At 44.3% G+C, this 18,122-nt stretch overlaps 1 protein-coding gene across 2 annotated transcripts in view; it reads right to left on the minus strand.

The window, feature by feature from the left end:
* Positions 1-18,122, minus strand: part of pdzd7a (PDZ domain containing 7a) — a 103,640-nt gene that overhangs the window by 72,709 nt on the left and 12,809 nt on the right. The window contains exons 1-5 of one of the 2 annotated variants that reach the window (XM_078565159.1): positions 17,422-17,619; positions 17,146-17,295; positions 16,248-16,422; positions 3,769-3,942; positions 1,172-1,319 (exon numbers count right to left, since the gene is read on the minus strand). In XM_078565159.1, coding sequence (XP_078421285.1) covers positions 1,172-1,319; positions 3,769-3,942; positions 16,248-16,422; positions 17,146-17,295; positions 17,422-17,542 — 768 coding nt within the window. In that variant the 5' untranslated portion in view covers positions 17,543-17,619. Of the gene's footprint in view, positions 1-1,171; positions 1,320-3,768; positions 3,943-16,247; positions 16,423-17,145; positions 17,296-17,421; positions 17,620-18,122 lie in introns of those variants that run through there. The other variant, XM_078565160.1, reaches the window with a different exon arrangement.

Raw genomic sequence — 18,122 nt, forward strand, 5'->3', positions numbered from 1 at the left:
GTGGCTCACTTATGCTTGCTAAAAGCTACATATATTCATATGCAGGGACCTGTCCTCTGTAGGCAAGCGGAACACGTCCAGGCATTGTGCCTTTTTTGAATTTAACAAAATAGCAGGGAACAAAAGCTCCCTGGTGCATTCCCCGTGGGAACAGTTTGACCAGAGTTGACTTGGCAACCAATGCACCCTTTTCTCATGCGGTATAAATTGTTGCTGCCTTTGAAATTTGGCATCCTTTCATCTGTCCTGATGAGTGCAATGTAAAAAGCTTCAACAGCATGCCTTTTTTGTCAACAATACTCAAGTTCTGTAGTACCAAGCGATTATTTTCTGTTTTATTTCAGATTTCCAGCATCTATACTATTTTGCTCTTGAGTATATATATTAGACTGGCTGTCAGGCAGGAAACCTGGTGACAACATTCAAAAGATATTCCATTGTCATTTTTCACATGACTTCCAGGAAACCTGAACTTCTAGGTTTCCCATCCAGAACTCTTCCTTCCCATTCCCTCTCTGCCTCCCCATAAATATCAGGGTCACTGTTTTGATTCCACTGTTTCAGATCAGATTATTAAATACATTTGGAGGATATTCAGCACAGCTTCCAGATTTGTGAAATTTTATGTACTTTACCATCTGTTATTTTCACTGATACATCATTAGATGAAAGCACTGTCAATTGTTGTGATATCAAGGGTATAATTACCGTCTGTATCACGGTAATAGCAAAATAATATAGCAACATGATTTATGAAAGAGGGCACTCATTTTATGATTTGCAGTATATTATCAGGGTATTCACTATGCAGTATATATTATAACAATTATTTCAATACAAACTATACACACAAGGCACTTTTAATCAGCAGATTGCTGTCACACTTCTTTCCTTTCCAGCTGTTAGTCTAGTTGTGTACAAACAGATCAGTTTCATATATCATTATCTGATGAACACTGGAGCTTAGCCAAGGTAAATGCAATTTGCCAAATCCCAATGTTATTATGAAAACAGAATGTTTTCTACATAGATCTATTTATACTGTAGAATTTTTTAAAACAATATAAATATGTACTATATTTTGTAAAAAAGCGTTCTGGAAAGGGAAAAAACCAATTCTGCACAACAATATTGCAATGCATTGTAGATACAGTGATACATATATGATTACCTTTACTGTCAGCATAACATGTGTGTAACTCTTCAGGATTTCTACTGCTTTGCTGTGGGTAATTTTCTCAAAGCTTATTCCATTGGCTGCCAGGATTTGGTCACCAGCTTTAATGCCATTCTGCTCTGCTAGTCCTCCGGGATCAACTCTGCCATTAAATAATTATCTTTAATACAAAGGTGTTCAATAAAACAGAAAACGAAGAGACACATGCAATCAGAGCATTTGTGATGGTTCAGTTGATATTTTACTATACAAATGAGCAAAGTCTGGTTGTACTAAATTAGTGCTTTCTGGCCAGGCAGTAGTGGGACGACTACAATTGGTTATAGTACCTTAAATTTATGAAGGGTAGGGTAAAAACAAGAAGATGTCTGCTTCTGACAGTTATTCTGGGCTCAGGAATGTCCCACCCCATGTTTGAAACAGAGTTAACACACGTGACATCCACACTCTCAGTTCACAGATAAAGAATAGCCTGTTATGGGACAGCGGATGGTAAATGCTGAACTGCTCAAATCCCAGCGAGAAACTTGAAACAGCTGCCACAACTGTTTTGCAATTTGTATTTTTATTTCCAGATGCGTGCCTTGAAATCAGCAGTAATAAGTCCACCGAGTCTTAGAGGTTTTTTATAGAACTAAATTAAACATTTATTAATAAAATAAATGATTTTAAGCACAGACATAGGTCTACAAATTACTACTGTGGTAACTCCTAGCTCCCCTAATTAATCTGACTCCCAGTTCCACCACCATTAAGGAAACAGTAAAACAAAAAGGTTTTAACAGACCCAGGCAAAGCACACAATACAAAAATGAACTCTCTTAGCTTTGGTTCCTGGAGACAGCAGCTTGGTACATAGAGGCTAGAGGCTTTCACACTTGTTGGATCTTAGAATGCCTTCTTCCTTCCACATACCTCATCTTCTTTATACATGTTTCTCCACTTTTAATGTAAATCCCATTGTTCCAATATGTCTTTGCAATTTTACTGTTTTCCATAATATAAATCTTTCATAGCACTCATTTAATCCATAATCTTTGGGAAAAATAAAAACACTGTTTGGCTAGGTGTAACACCTTACCATCTCTTTGAAATTCACGATTCTGGTTTATCTAAAAATGCAAATGTTCTTCATGCCTCACATTCTAAAACTTCAGCCATGTTCACGTATTTAGCATTTCAAACCTAGTTTCCCTTCTGATACATCGAAGCACCCAGACCAGCTGTCTGTAATTCAATTAAAACCCATACAATCACACTTACACACAGAGAAACTAATCCAAACCCCCCATTAACCCACCTTCACAATACATTACAATAATATTATGAAAATTATTGTATCTTCATGACAAGCCATTGGGGAAGGTATTAAAAGGCTCCTGGTGCCCACAGAAACATAGCCTGGAATGAATCCAACGTCGTCAAGAGGAAATGAAGGGAGGTTAAAAAGCTGGAGGGAAATTAAAGCAATCATTGTGCTTTTGAAGCATTCAAAAAGGGAAATGGCCCCAGACTTAACTGCGTTGCGAAACTTTCTTCAAGACGTGCAGAAAAAAAGAGATGTGTGGACAATGTTCTTTCTAAAATTTCTGGTTGTGTGAAGCCTACTTGTTTTGCTGAGTGGCCACTTTAAGAGTGTTACGTGGCTGTGCACTTATGCAGCTTATAGGGAACAATGATAGGGGAGAGGGCTGGTGAAACTAGTCAACTGCAATAGCGCAAAGCAGGCTGATGGCAAATTGCGCCCGATTTATTTTCCACTGACTTCAACTAAAAATACATTTGGGTGCAATGTAAAATGGTCAGCCAGTTCACTATCATCCCGTTTTGCGGTATCGCTGTCGATCAATTTTATCCCCATAAACTCTGTGTAACATATAAATAAAATGCATTATTATACATATACTTTTAAATATTTAAATAGCATAGCAAAATGATACACATCTGATGAACAAAGTATATGGATTTGCAGTGAAGCATAAAAATGCTCCATTTGTGACAAGCAAGTTCCACTGCAAATGGAATGTAAGACATGAGAGCCACATCATTCTAGTTTTGTGTAGTCATGTGCATGATCACATTTACATCATCTCTCTCCTAACAAGAAGTTCATGTGAATATTTTAAACATCAATGTAACAATTCTAACATTTTGTTAGAACTAAAAAGAATTTTGGCTGGCCTGAACGAAAAGCCTTTTATTCGAAAACCATTTGTTATTTGCTTTTGTGTCTTGCTATTGATTCTCTGCATGTGTGGTGACGCCTTGGAAGCACACAAGGGTATATTTTCCAACCATGCTCTACTCCGTTATGAATGCTAAATGTGGTTGTGTTAAATTTCTCCTTATATTATTTTAAAATAGGCATTTATAAGTTTAAAATTAATGGATTTTGCCTACAACTGAAAAGCATAGACCATAATCTTTTCCAATCCAGTGCCTACCAGCAGTTTACAGATTAGGTGTTTTGATTTTTAAAAATAAAGAATAGGGATCATGAGACTCTGCTCCTTGAACTCTTTAACAGCTGGCAAGATCAATATGCTGATTAACTTTGTATAAACAACTTTCAACAGAAAGCTGAACCTTACCTGGACACATATATTCCCAAGCCAAATTCCTTCCCGCCTCTGATATTAAAACCTAGGCACACATCATCTGAACTGGTGTAAAGATGGATAATTCTCCTGGCTCCATCCTCAGATACACTGTCTGTTGAATTCTGAGCTTTTTCTGCTATTATCCTTTTTGTTGCTGTGTCCACCCTAATAAAAAGAAAATAGGATTTCTAGATTTGCAACCTCAGTGAAGCATCAACATAATTTCACATGCAGTAAATAAATTGAAATGTTTGATTGCAACACCAATTTTACATGACAGTACACTGAAGTTGCAACGTGGAAATAGGCTAGTTGGCCCATCCAGTCCTTGGTGTTTATCCGTCATACCAACAATCATCCAAATTGCAAATGCCTGCCCTATTCCCATAGCCTTTACTTGTTTCCTTCAAACACTAATCCAATCTCTACTTACAAGCTGGCATCAGTCAGAATTTTCCAGCCCCGTTGGCATCAGGCATCATGGCGGGCGGGGAGGTACAACATGGTGAGAAGGCCAAAAATCAGCTTCATGCCGGTGTGAAACCAGTTTATGCTTGTCCGCTCCACCCGTCAATGGCGGGTCGCATTTCCCGCCTGCTCATGTTGGGAATCTAATTTCAATACTGTACCATCTCATTATAAGCTCTGTTCGCCAGAATCATTCCCCGTCAAATTTACTACCCACGTCAGCGTGACTTCAGAATGGTGTTCTTCACAACTGCCTTTAAAAGGCATGCACCTGGCAACCTGAACTTTGAGGGGAACTCAGAGGCGAGTGCACATAACCTTGCACAGCACTCGCGAGCACTACCCATGCGACATCAAGGAAGAGGCCCCACAATTCGCCGGGTGGGGTCACAGGCAAGTCGCTTTTTCCCGGCTGGCTTTCAGTGCGGTGTCGGGGCAAGGGTTCTAGTGTGCGTCTGGCCGGCCACGCGCTTGGAAAACCTTGTCAAAAGTGAGCACTCTTCCACTGCTGCGACCATTCAGCTTGGAGTTGGGCCTCTGAAGCTTTTCTGCCCACTCAAGCAATGCAAAAGCATGAAAGTGCCATCAAATGCTCCATAATCCTTTTACCTCCTCGGGTGCAGAAAGCAAATTAACGTGCATTTTAGGGAACAGCAGAGCAATTAACCAATTGGGCAAGTTGTAGAATCCTCTAGCAAAAGGTAGCCGTGTGGCAGTCACTGGTGGAGGTGCTCACAGCCCCTTGCAATGTCTTTATTAAGATGTGGACCAGTATACTTCATGGTCCAAGCTTACAGTGCAGCCTTGCAGTGCGGGTTAGGAGAATGCCTTCGCCTGAGGTGAGAGAACAGCATGCAGTCAAGTGGTCGAAGCCACCGCCAGTCAGTCAAGTGGAGTGGGGTGGAGGTGGGTGGGGTTTCAGGGCCAATGAGGACACTGGCCATCGAAGTGGTGGCCAACACTCTCCTGCATGTGTGAAGGGGCCTTCAGACTTAACCAAGAGAGGTTCTTAAGTCACCTACGCTAACCCACGCATCTCTCTTTAATCCTGCAAGAAGAGAACATCAAGATCATGGAGCCTGGTGACTTAGTAGTATGCCTCATAGCTTACAGGGAGAGAAGAAGAAGTGGAATAAGGAGAAGGAGAAGGAGAAGAAGAAAGTGGCGGAGGCGCCTGGCTCGGCAAAGGGAGCAGCACCGCCTTCAAGATGAAGGGACGACAGAGCCTGCTGCGCACACTGTTGCTCGTGGGTGCCTCGCCAGACCCAGGGTCAATGGACGGTGCTTGACATTCCTGTAGATGACTGAAAGCCAGTGTCACCAAAGGCTGTGCATGTCAAGGGAACTGGTCAGTCACATATGCCACCTGCTGCAGGATTTGGTGCCATAGGGACACGGGGGGGGGGGTCATCCACTGACAGTGGCCATGAAAGTGACCGTGGTTCTCAATTTTTACGCCAATGGCTCCTTCCAGGGCTCCACAGGTGACCTGTGTGGGATCTCACAAGCTTCCACGTACAAGTGTATCCATAGGGTCACGGACATCATCTTTGCGAAGGCACAGGACTGTGTATTTTGCCTGGGATTAGGAAAGCCAGGAAGCAAGAGCGCTGGAATTGCGCAGGTCTCAGGTTTCCCACAGGTGCAGGGTGCCATCGATTGCACTCACATGGTGCTTAGATCTCCATGACAGCAAGCAGTCAACGACATCAACCGCAAGGTCTTCCTCTCACTGATTGTTGAACTGGTGTGCAACCACCACAAATGCATCCTACAGGTCTGCACACGATTACCAGGGAGCGTCCACGACTCCTGCATCCGTAGCAGGTCTCAGATCCCTGACAGCTTCCAGGGTCCAGAGAGGCTGCAGGGTTGGCTTCTCGGGGACAAGGGCTACCCACAGATGACGTGACTCATGATGTTTGTGCAGCGGCCTCAGAGTGCAGCAGAGCAACAGTATAACGAGGCTCATGCCGCAACCTAGACTTTGGTGCAGCAAAAGATAGCATTTTGAAAATTAAGTTCTGGTGCCTCAACAGATCTGGTGGACTACTGCAATACAGTCTGCCGAGGGTGTCGCGCATCATTGTCGCTCGCAGCACGCTCCACAACCTGGCACTACAACGGGGGAGGACGTGGCTGAGGAGATGGAAGACCTGCATGTCTCCTCTGATGAGGAGAATGTTGAAGGGGATGACGATGATCAGATCCTCGAAAGCGAGGATGCCGGCGATGAGGCCATCGCACTGGCCAGACGAGACAGGCATGCTCGGGAGGCCCTCATAGCCGCAAGATTCGTGGAGGATGATGATGAGATGCAGTGAGGATAGTCTTGATATCCTCACCTTGCATCTGTGAACGTTTGATTCCTGTGTGGCTGATGGCAGTGCACATGCCCTCAGTGCTCAGGCTCATGTCATGGAGACGTAGCAGAGGCCCTAATAGTCACTAGATTCCAGGAGGATGGTGACGACGTGCAATGAGGATATTCCATAGATCTTCACATTGCTTCTGTGAATGTCTGACTCCTGTCTGGCTGAGGGCAGCTCACTTGGGCTCTGTGATCATATCATAGAGACACAGCCGTGAAACTTTAAATGAACCTGATCTTTTGTCAGCCTTCAGCACCTGACCCCTTCAGGAGCACAGTAGTCACCGGTCATAGATGCTGAAGAGATGGCAGACAGCCCCACCTCAAAGGTGCCAAGAGTACATAGAAAGATGGAATTCTGTGAAGCCTGTCCTCGACATTCTTGCAGCAATGACTGGCACCATTGAGGCACAGGCATCACTAATGTGTGCGATGAGTGTAAAGCCAGACCATCACACTGGTCTGAAGGTTACATACTGCACGGAGAAGAGGCCCTGGACTGAGACACTACCTTTATCTTGTCCAGGAACCAAGGTTTCACATCTGATTGACATGAACACTGCTCATCATAACAAGGAGCCACAGGCAAGGAGGCATTCTTGGCAGTTTATTGATAATAGTGAACATTACATACAAGTGATTAACACCCATACCCAGGCTGTGCAACTATATCTTCTTAACCTTCCTAACCCTGCTGCTATGTCTTGGTGCTCCCCAGCATCCACACTGGAGGTGGAGGCAGCCTGCTGACTGCTACGCCCTGTCTGCGATGACCTTGGCAGGTGTCCTCTAGAGGGCCAAAACCTGGAGGGCTCTGGTCTGCTTTGGTGTCCTGCTGTGGGCCAGCTGCACCCTCCTCAGCCTGTTGAGCTGGAGCTGCAGGGGTCACAGGAAAAGGGGATTTGGATCGGTCGGACATTCCCGAAGTCACCTGGGTGGATAGCCCTGGCGTGTCGAGCTGCTGATCCTCCTCTCTATGGGTGCTCGACAGCCTCTGGCTGATTCCTTGAGGAGAATGGGAAGCTGGAGTGAGATCGAGCTGCCCTGCACCCCTCATGTTGACACTGTCGGAGGCCAATTATGGCATCAGCAATGGAGTTCAGCCCGTGCAGTAGTGCAGGACTGATGTCCTGGACCAAGGTCTCCATCCTACCAATGTTGACTTCAGTGCATTAGTATGCTGTCGATATCACCTCAGACTGAAGGCGGACGGACTCCTCCATCGTGCCTTGCAATCTAAGGAGCGTAGCAGAAATCCCTCCTGATGTTCCCGAGTTTGTCTTTGCAGCTCCAGAACTGAGGTACAATCGAGTCCAGAGGCTCCTCGTCTGACTCGGACTCAGCAGATTTCTGGCCTCCAGCAGTCCTCTGAGTGCTGGAAACCTGGGAAGTCTTTGCCTCCACCGATTGTGGATCAGACAGTGTGATGTGCTCAGCAGATTGTGACCCCAAGGTTACTCCAGAATTAGGTCCCACCGAGGTGTCTGACTCTGCGCTGTTGGAGGGTGTGGGTGAGCACTGTGACGGGTCTTCAATTAGGGTGTCATCAGATTCTTTTTCCGAGGTGTCTTTGGGGCTTGAGTTGAGGACCTGGCTTTTGGACCCATTCGGCTGCTTCCCAGATGTGCCTGTGAAAGAAAGGAGGGATAATTAGTGCAAGGCAGGGAGCAGCGGAACAGGGAACTCACTCACAGCATGGCTGTCTGATGGATGTTGCACTGCTGGATCCTCACTTGGTTCTGCACCACCGGCCTCACCGTCAGCACAGGAAAGGTCCGGATCGTCGCCGGCCAGCTGATGACTCTATTTTCAAAGTCCGTGAGGACCTTAATGTCGGGCATTCCTCCACCAGTCTGCAACCTCTCCCTTTTGTTGTGTGCCAGCTTGTCCTGCATGAATACAGGTGTATAGAGTGTAGACAGGATGCCTATCAGACCAGATGAGGAGGATGCCTCACATGTGTGGGTGGCAACTGATGCCATGGACAGGATAAGGACTCAATCCACGGGGCAGATGAAGGTGTGTGTGTGTGTGAGAGAGTGAATGGTGATGACCCTTGAACCGGCAGTGAGTGAGATCCCTGTGGATGGTGTGATGGGTTTGTAAGTGTGTGAGTTGAGAGTGATGAGAAGACTAGCAGAACGGAGCAGATCATTCAACCTCTTCCGGCACTGGGTGTCTGTCCTCTTTTGCAGGACATTGGTACTGACCATCTCTGCCACTACCTCCCATGCTGGATTGGTGACCTTGCTTGCTGGTCTTCACCCAGAGCGAGGGTACAGGGCTTCACAGCAGGCCTCCACTGTGTTTAGCAGGCGCTCGAGGGAGGTGTCACTAAAATTGGGGGGCAGCATATTTCCTCCCTTTGGCAGCCATGACTTTCCAGCAGCTTTCAATCCCTTAGAGGGTGCTAACTCTTTGCAGGGGTGTTCTTTAAACATGGCACCTGGAAGGCCTGAGATGACAGCAGGCCAGGCGAATCAGAGGCTGCCCCACCAGCGATCTAGAGTGTTTCCCTTGCATGTATTATTAATGAGGTGGGGGTGCACCAGGAATGGGACGATATGGTGTGAAAATCCGCTAATGCGGCCAGCGGGATGCATATATATGAAAGAAGCCAGCACGTGGGCAATCGGGTAATCTCTGATACTTATTCCTTCTAACAATGGTTTTGTTGCCTCCAGACTCAACTATTCCAGGCTCCCCTGGCTGGCCTTCCATCTTTCACCCTCCATAAACTTCAGCCACCAAATCTCAGTTGCCCTTTCCTAACTCACACCAAGTCCCATTCACCTATTATCTCAGTGCTTGCTGAACTGCATTGACTACCTGTCCAGCAAATCATCAAATTTAAAATCCTCATCTTTCTGTTCAAATCCCTCAAAGAACTCACCTCTCCCTAACTCTGTAACATTCCCAGCACTACAACCCTCCAAGAACTCTACGTTCCTCTAATTCTGGCCTCTTGTGCATCTCAGGTTTCTTTCACTTCACCATTGGCAACATGTCTTCAGCTGTCCAGACCCTAAGTACTGGAACTCTCCACAGGCTTCTCTGCCTCTCGCTCCTCCTTTAAGATACTCCTTAAAACCTAATGCTTTCATCAATCTAATTTCTCTTTATGTGGCTGTTGTGAAATTTTGGCTGAGAAGATTCTGTGAAGAGCCTTCACATGTTTTACTAAGTTAAACGTGTTACATAAATGCAAGTTGCTGTTGAACCTATTGTGAATTATCTTTGATAATTTAGCTTTGTACTTTCTCAGCTTTGTCCCTGCAATTGTTTACATTGATACTACATAAATTAACTTCCATTTACTGAATCTGTTGATAAAATACATAGAAAATGAGGAGCAATCCAGAGTATGTTAAGCGTTATTAATCTCATGGTCAGATTTTAAATTCAATGCTCATGTATGTGCAGATTGACCTTCAAATCTCAGAGCCATTTTTAATGAGCATTCCACTGACCGTAATTGTATTTTATCAATGCAAGTGACACCCATGCCTTGCAAGCACCAATTAATGTTGAAATCATGCATTTTGAAATCATTACTGATTATATTGGACTCTTTTACTTCTTGTAAATGACCCCAACAGATCCATTAGTCAAACAAGTCACACATGCAGGGCGGAATTCTCTCATCTGGGACTAAGTCCCACGGCAGGAGCAGGGATGGGGAGTGTTTCCGGCCACGTAGGTTGACGGGAATTTGCACGGTATCGTGACCCCGGCCTCATTAATTATTCAGTCGGGGGTTTCCTGACATTTTGCGCGGCGTGGCAGGCTGAACGGTGCTTGTCCTGTTGTCATATCCAGGCGCTGTATTTAAAAGGTGCCTGGACAGCAACTTACTAATAAGGCAGAAAGAGATGGCAAGAAGGAGACAGGGACCTGCGGTGCCAAAGTTTAGTGGCGGGTCGTAGCAGAAGATCACGCCGTCATTTTACGCTGGCACAAAACCGATTTTTGGACCTCCTGCTGAATTCCCCCCAACACCCCGCCTGCCATTAAACTCACTGCCGGGGCATGGGAGAATTCCGCCCACAATTTTTATGCTGGTCTTGTTGGCAGATTTTCAGATTGTAAGAATCTTCTTGTTCTTTCTCACACCAAGTCCCATTTACCCATCACACTTGTGCTTGCTGGCTCTTGGTTAAGCAATGCCTCAACTTAAAAATTCTCATCGTTTTTTTCAAATCCCTCCGTGACCTCTCTCCTCCCTATCTCTAATCTCTATATATAGCTGTATGTTAAAACTAGCAAGTGATCATAAAGTTGGTGAGCTGAAGTTAACCATGACTTTTAACTTTAATTTCTGCTAGTGAGATTGGCAAAATGATAAGGATAATATATGGCCTGATTGTCCTTCCTAAATTCCTAAAGAATTCTTGCCAACTTTCTTTCCTTCTATTCTTTACCAAAGGCAGTACTGCTTGGTGTACGCTTCCCTCCAGTACCTGTCTAAAACTATTATACATGAGCAGCAAATGTTAGCAGCTATTGAACTTGAGTTTTCATAGCCAGCCCAATCCACTTTTCACCAATATCGACCCATGTGGACTTCCTGCAGGAGTTAGTGGATAGTGAAAAAAAGAGTGGTGACTATGGGGTTGTTGAAGCTGATTGCAGTGGCCTAACTACCACCCCAGTAGATGTCAATTAGCTCACACAAAACATTCCCATATTCATATGTTTTCTTTTTATACTCTTCATTCTGCCTGGTGTGCGATTTCACTGATGAGGCCTGTTTGTAGTGTCAGCTGATAACACCTGTTTGTCTTTTATGGAAAGAATTACATTCTCAGGTAGAAAACAATTCATAAATATGTCTCTGTAAGACCTAAGGGTTGAGCACCCTACACTGCAAGTACTTGTTCTCATTTGCACAGCTTTCTTAAAATAACATAATTTTATCACATGCTGCTCATTTAAAACCATGGGACTCAATCAATTTCAGAGAAGTGAATTACTTCTGGTGCCACGCGCTAGTGAGTATAGAAATAGGAGGTTAGTCCAGATGAATGCGTGGCTGGAGAGATAGTGCAGGAGGGAGGGCTTTAGATTTCTGGGACACTGGGACCATTTCTGGGGGTGGTGGGACCTGTACAAGGCGGATGGGTTGCACCTGACCTGGAATGGGACCAACATCCTTATGGGGAGGTTTGCTAGTGCTGTTGGGGAGGGTTTAAACTAACTTGGCAGGGGGATGGGATCCTGAGAGGATGTTCAGCAGGGGTAGATGCACAGCCAAAATTAGAAGAGAGAGCAAGTGAGTCTGGAAGGCATAGAAATTATAGGCCAGTTTAGGCACAAGGGAGTTTGGCAAGGTTGGATGGTATTTATTTTAATGCAAGGAGTCTGACGAATAAGGCAGATGAGTTGAGTGCACAAATTAACACATAGAAGTATGATGTTATTGCTGTCCCAGAGAGACATGGTTGAGAGAGGGGCAGGATTGGCAGCTCAATATTCCAAGATATGGGGTCTTCAGATGAGACAGGGAAGGAGGTAAAAGAGGAGGGGGTATCGCAATATTGATCAAGGAATCAATTACAGCAGTAAGGAGAGATGACATCTTAGAAGGCTCCTCAAATGAAGCCATATGGGTAGAACTGAAAAACAAAAAAGGAGCAATCACATTTCTGGGAGTGTATTATAAGCCCCCAAACAGTCAGAGAGAAATAGAAGAGCAGATATGTAGGCAAATTTCAGAGAAGTGTAAAAATAATAGGGTAGTAATAGTGGGGATTTCAACTTCCCCAACATTAACGGGGTTAGTCATAGTGTGATAGGTTTAGAGGTAGCAGAATTCTTAAAATGCATCCAGGAGAGCTTTTTAAGCCAGTACGTAGAAGGTCCTACAAGAGAGGGGGCGGTCCTGGACTTAATTTTAGGGAATGAAGCCAGGATGTCGAGGGATATACAGGGTTGGATAAAGAGAAAAAGGGAGGCTTATGGCAGATACCGAGGGCTCAAAACAGCGGAGGCCCTAGAGGAGTATAGAATGTATAGGGGGAATCTTAAAAAGGAAATTAGGAGAGCAAAAAGGGGCATGATAAAACATTGGCAGGTAAAATAAAGGAAAATCCAAAGTTATTTTACAAGTACATTAAGAGAAAGAAGATAACTAGGAAAAGAGTAGGGTCCATTAGGGACCATAGTGGTAATTTGTGTGTGGAGTCGGTAGGGCTGTAAATTAATACTTTGTGTCGGTGTTCACAAGTGAGAGGGGCTATGTGGGTATGGAAATCAGGCAGAAGGATTGTGATATAATTAAAGAAATTAGCATAGAAAGGAGGGAGTTTCTAAGTTTACTAGCAGGCTTAAAAATTGATAAATCTCCAGGCCCAGATGAAATGTATCCCAGGCTGTCGAGTGAGGCAAGGGAGGAGATAGCAGGGGCACTAGCAATAATTTTCAACATCTCTCTGGCCACGGGAGAGGTGCCAGAGGACTGGAGGACAGCCAATGTGGTACTGTTATTCAAGAAAGGAGGAAGGGATAAACCAGGGAACTACAGGCCAGTCAGTCTAGCCTCAGTGGTTGGGAAACTATTGGAAGCAATTCTGAGGGACAGAATTAATCTACACTTGGTGAGGCAGGGATTAATCAAGGACAGTCAGCATGGTTTTGTTAGGGGGAGGTCATGTCTAACCAATTTGATTGAATTTTTCGAAGTGGTCACCAGGTGTGTAGATGAGGTCAATGCATTTGATGTAGTCTACTTGGACTTCAGCAAGGCTTTTGATAAGGTCCATGGGAGACTGATGACTAAGGTAAGAGCCCACGGGATTCAAGGCAATTTGGCAAATTGGATCCAGGATTGGCTGAATAGCAGGAAGCAGAGGGTGATGGTCGAGGAGTGTTTTTGTAACTGGATGCCTGCGTCCAGTGGGGTTCCACAGGGATCGGTGTTGGGTCCCTTACTGTTTGTGGTATATATAAACGATTTAGACTTGAATGTAGGAGGGATGATCAGTAAGTTCGCGGATGACACAAAAATTGTTGGGGTGGTAAATAGTGAGGCGGATAGCCTTAAATTACGGGAGGATATAGACGGGTTGGTCAGACGGGCTGATCAGTGGCAAATGGAATTTGATCCAGATAAGTGTTAGGTGATGCACTTGGGCGGGACAAACAAGGCACGGGAATACACGATGAACGGTAGGACCCTGGAAAGTACCAAGGATCAGAGGGACCTTGGTGTGCATGTCCACCGGTCCCTTAAGGTAGTGGGACAGGTAGGTAAGGTGGTTAAGAAGGCAATGGGATACTTGCCTTTATTAGCCGAGGCATAGAATATAAGAACAGGGAGGTTATACTGGAACTGTATAAAAAGCTGGTTAGGCCACAGCTAGAGTATTGCGTGCAGTTCTGGAATTCACATTATAGGAAGGATGTGATTGCACTAGCGAGAGTGCAGTGGAGATTTACCAGGATATTGCCTGGGCTGGAGAATTTTAGTTATGAGGACAGATTGGATAGACTGGGGCAATTTTCCCTGGAGCAGAGGAGATTGAGGGGCGTTATGATTGAGGTGTATAAAATTATGAGGGGCATAGATAGGGTAGACAGGAAGAAACTTTTCCCCTTGGTGGAGGGATCAATAATCAAGGGGCACAGATTTAAGATAAGGGGCAGGAAGTTTAGAGGGGATGTGAGGAAGAATTTTTTCACCCAGAGGGTGGTGGGAATCTGAAACTCACTGCCTGAAAGGGTGGTAGAGGCAGAAACCCTCATAACACTTAGGAAGTATTTGGATGTGCACTTGCGATGCCATGGCATAGAAGGCTATGGGCCTAGTGCTGGAAAATGGGATTAGAATAGTTAGGTACTTGTTTGACCGGCGCAGGCTCGATGGGCCAAAGGGCCTTTTTCTGTGCTGTAGGCTTCTATGACTCTATAATCTACAACTTGTTCAGCAACCTATTTGTAAACTAACTGCTTTTAGCATCTTTGTACCGTCATTTAAAATGGGACAGTTGTGTAGATTATTATTAGAACCAATTATATAATTACACAACCTATATGCGTGGGTAGAATTTTTCCTATGGTGGGTGGGTGGGCTGGGCAGGAGCAGACGTGGAGTCAATTGCCGCCCGCAATCGCCTGTGCGCTGCCATTTTAAGCAGGCGGGCCAATTAAGGCCCCCACACCGTAAAGCGCAGCAGGTAGCACTCAGCTGCCTCAGGGAAATGAAGTAGATAATAAAACTTTTTTAAAAAAAAGTTAAAAATGATTTAAACATGTCCCCTCATGTGACAGCGTCAAATGAGTTGGGGCATGTTCGTGAAGTTTGCAAAATTTATTTAATTATTTTATAAAACCTTCAGGAAACCTCATCCCGCCCATGGATGAGGTTTCCTGAAAAATGCAAAGGCCACTTGGGCTTTTCACCTGCCCGCCAACCTTAAGACTGGATGGGCAGCATTGTTAATAAGTTAAATTACTTTTTTAATGGCCTTAATAGGCCATCGACAGTTCGGTGGGTGCGCAGCCACCTCCGGTGTGCGCCTGCTGAACGAAATATCGAAATGATGCACAATGACGTCGGGATTCATGCATGATGTCATCACGTGTCATTTTACGCCTCGGTGTGTCGGGCCTGCCCCCGCACGCCGACTGGAAGATTCAGTCCCATATGTACCTTGTACATCTATTCTTAGCACAATAAAATCAGGGAACGAACAAGACTGTACAATATGTAAGTGTTCAATATACATACAATGCTAAAGGTAAACTGTAATTCTTTCAAGAGATCATAGCCTGCTTGAGCACACAACCAAGGACATCTTTGGAGACGGCAGTGATGGTGCTTCATCAGCATTTGTAACTGCCAAAAAAAATTATTTAAACATGAAATGACTGTTGTCCTTGATGTGACTGAGGTTCAGAGCAACTTTTGTAACCCCTCCTCTTAACCAGATCATTCAGGATGCTAGAAAATGCTCCTCCAAATACCAACTGGTTGTATAGCCTTCCCTCTTCACACCCCAACACCATGTAAGCACTAGAATTACACTGAAAGACATTGGAATTTATATGTTTATCTTTTACACAAAATTGCTTGCAGCGCTTGTTGACACTGGCAATAGAATCAAGTTTCCTTTGCTTGCACTTAATTTGTTTTGCAGATTTCTGCAATCTACAAGACTGACTGAATTCTCCAGATTAGTGTAGGAAAACAATTGAGAATGAAATGAAACTAGAAGATTTGAATTTTGGTGGGATGTTAAAATAACTCAGAGAAAGGTGTTAGTCTATCAAATGTGATGTTGACCAGGTCGGGGTCCCATCAATTCACACTTGGGAAGCGAAATTGCTTTCAGTCACAACTTTATAACAAAAAAATTGTGAGTGCGCAGCTTAATTCCCCATTTGTACCCTGGATGACCTTTATGTTATTGATAAGACAGATTTTACCCCAGGATCTCTTATAATCCAAATGACTGAATTAATTCTACATCAAGTTATATCTATCTCTTCCTTCATTAACATTTTTAAAGTTTCCAGTTGTGTTATTAAGGCTTTATGCTAGATTTTGCTCCAATTACTCCAAAATGTATGTCACTTGTATCCAAGCCCAGAGCAACACAAAAGATGTACAACATCATGTAAGTTTACTTACCAGGTGGTCAGTTCTCTAGAAAACTTGATCCCTGGCACTTTTCCCAAGCGTCTTACTACCAAACGCAAGCGATGGCTTCCAGTGAGCACAGTGACAGCGCTTCCCATAGTGATATTCTCTAAATTGATTCCATTAACCTCCATAATTTTATCACCTACACGGAGGCCACTTTGCTCTAGGCAGAAAAACAAAACAAAAATAAACTTATTGATAATCTGAACATTTCACTGCTCATTCATTGCAATATATTGGGCCTGAACTTGCGTGGAGTGGCAATCAGTGTTAGATTGCCACTCCGCTTCTAGTTTCTTACCTAGAAATCCAGTCTTTCCTTTCTCACCCGGCCTTCTTTCTCAACCTGGGGGAGAAATGACTGTCCCACTGGGGTTGAGGGGGTGGTGGGCGGGCGCAGTACTATAGTTACCTAGAAGTTAGAAGTAGTTTTAATTCCACTAACTTTTCCTGGGTAACTATTCCGATAAGACAGTCGGAACCATCACAAGTATGGATTTACATCATTTTTTCGGATGCAATTGCCCAACAGGAGTTTGAACTTCCCAGGCAATTGCTGTGCAATCCTTACCTGGGGATTTCCGGGGAAGGTTCCCCAGTGCATCTCTGAGGCACTCCCCCAGTTACGATGCCTTAGAACTTGGAGTTACGGACCATAATTTCCTTATAGTAACAGGCTCATCCTTTTCGATACAAGCCTAATAACGATCAGAAGATCTTACAAAGAAGGGGTGAGGGATAGTGTAATGGTAACTGTTTTAAAGGACAAGGACAATGTACAGGTTCAGCTAACTTGAGTCCTTCAGAATCAAACCAAGAATGCATTAAAATTAATGGCAAATAAATTCATAATTTTTGTTTCAAATATATTAAAGACATAACTTACCAGCTGCACTTCCTTCTTCTATTCTGCTAACAAATATTCCAAGACCATGTTCAGAACCCCCACGGACACTAAATCCCAGCTTCCCATCAAAGTTTTTCCCCACTGTGATGGTATGGATTGCCTCAGCTGAATTGCATTCTTCAGTGCCAGCTGTGAAAATATTAGCAGAACTAAATATAATTAATTACATTAAATTGATCTCTGACTGAATCTCATAACAACTGAAGAATAGAGATTGAGAAAAAATTAATTCAGAAAAAGCTGTAAATGAATCACCTAGTTCTCTCACAATTCTTGGGGCAGGATTTTCTCCTCGTCGGGCGGGTGGGCCTGGGAGCGGCCGCAAGACCACCCGCGATTTCACGCTGGCTGGCCAATTGACTAAGAGCCTCAGCATTGCCGGGGTGGGGGCGGGAGGGCCGTGAGTGCTTAAGTGTGCGCATGCATGGGGGAGCGTGTACTGACAGCTCCCTGAAAGCATAGAGCTGCTTCAGGGAGCTGGAGATTTTTAACCTGAAAAATAAAGATTTTATATATGAGATATACATGTCCCCACATGTGACTCAGTCACATGAAGAGGGATATGTAAAAAAACGATGTTGAAAATTTTTTATTGTTTTTTTTACTTAGCGTTGGAAACCTCATCCTGCCTCTCGTGCTCGCCTGTCGAGCAAAGGATCGCGAGAGTGCATGGTGACGTCGGGGCACTCGCCTGATGATTTTGCGCATTATTTCACTCCCATTCGGATCAGACACGCACCCACCCATAGGACGAAAAATTCTGCCCTTGCACTATCTTAAAAGCAGCAAAAGCCACTTAACATTTCTGCTGTGAATACTAGTGCCTTCATAGTTATAGCATTCAAATCCTGAATAAGTAATCAACATGAGAGATGCTGCAAATTCCATTATTAATTTCATTTCCTCTGTGTGAGCTTGGCTCAAATAGTTGAATTCTCTCACCTCTGAGTCAGAAG

The sequence above is a fragment of the Cetorhinus maximus genome, chromosome 20, assembly GCF_964194155.1.
Source record: "Cetorhinus maximus chromosome 20, sCetMax3.hap1.1, whole genome shotgun sequence".
NCBI classification, from domain to species: Eukaryota; Metazoa; Chordata; class Chondrichthyes; order Lamniformes; family Cetorhinidae; genus Cetorhinus; species Cetorhinus maximus.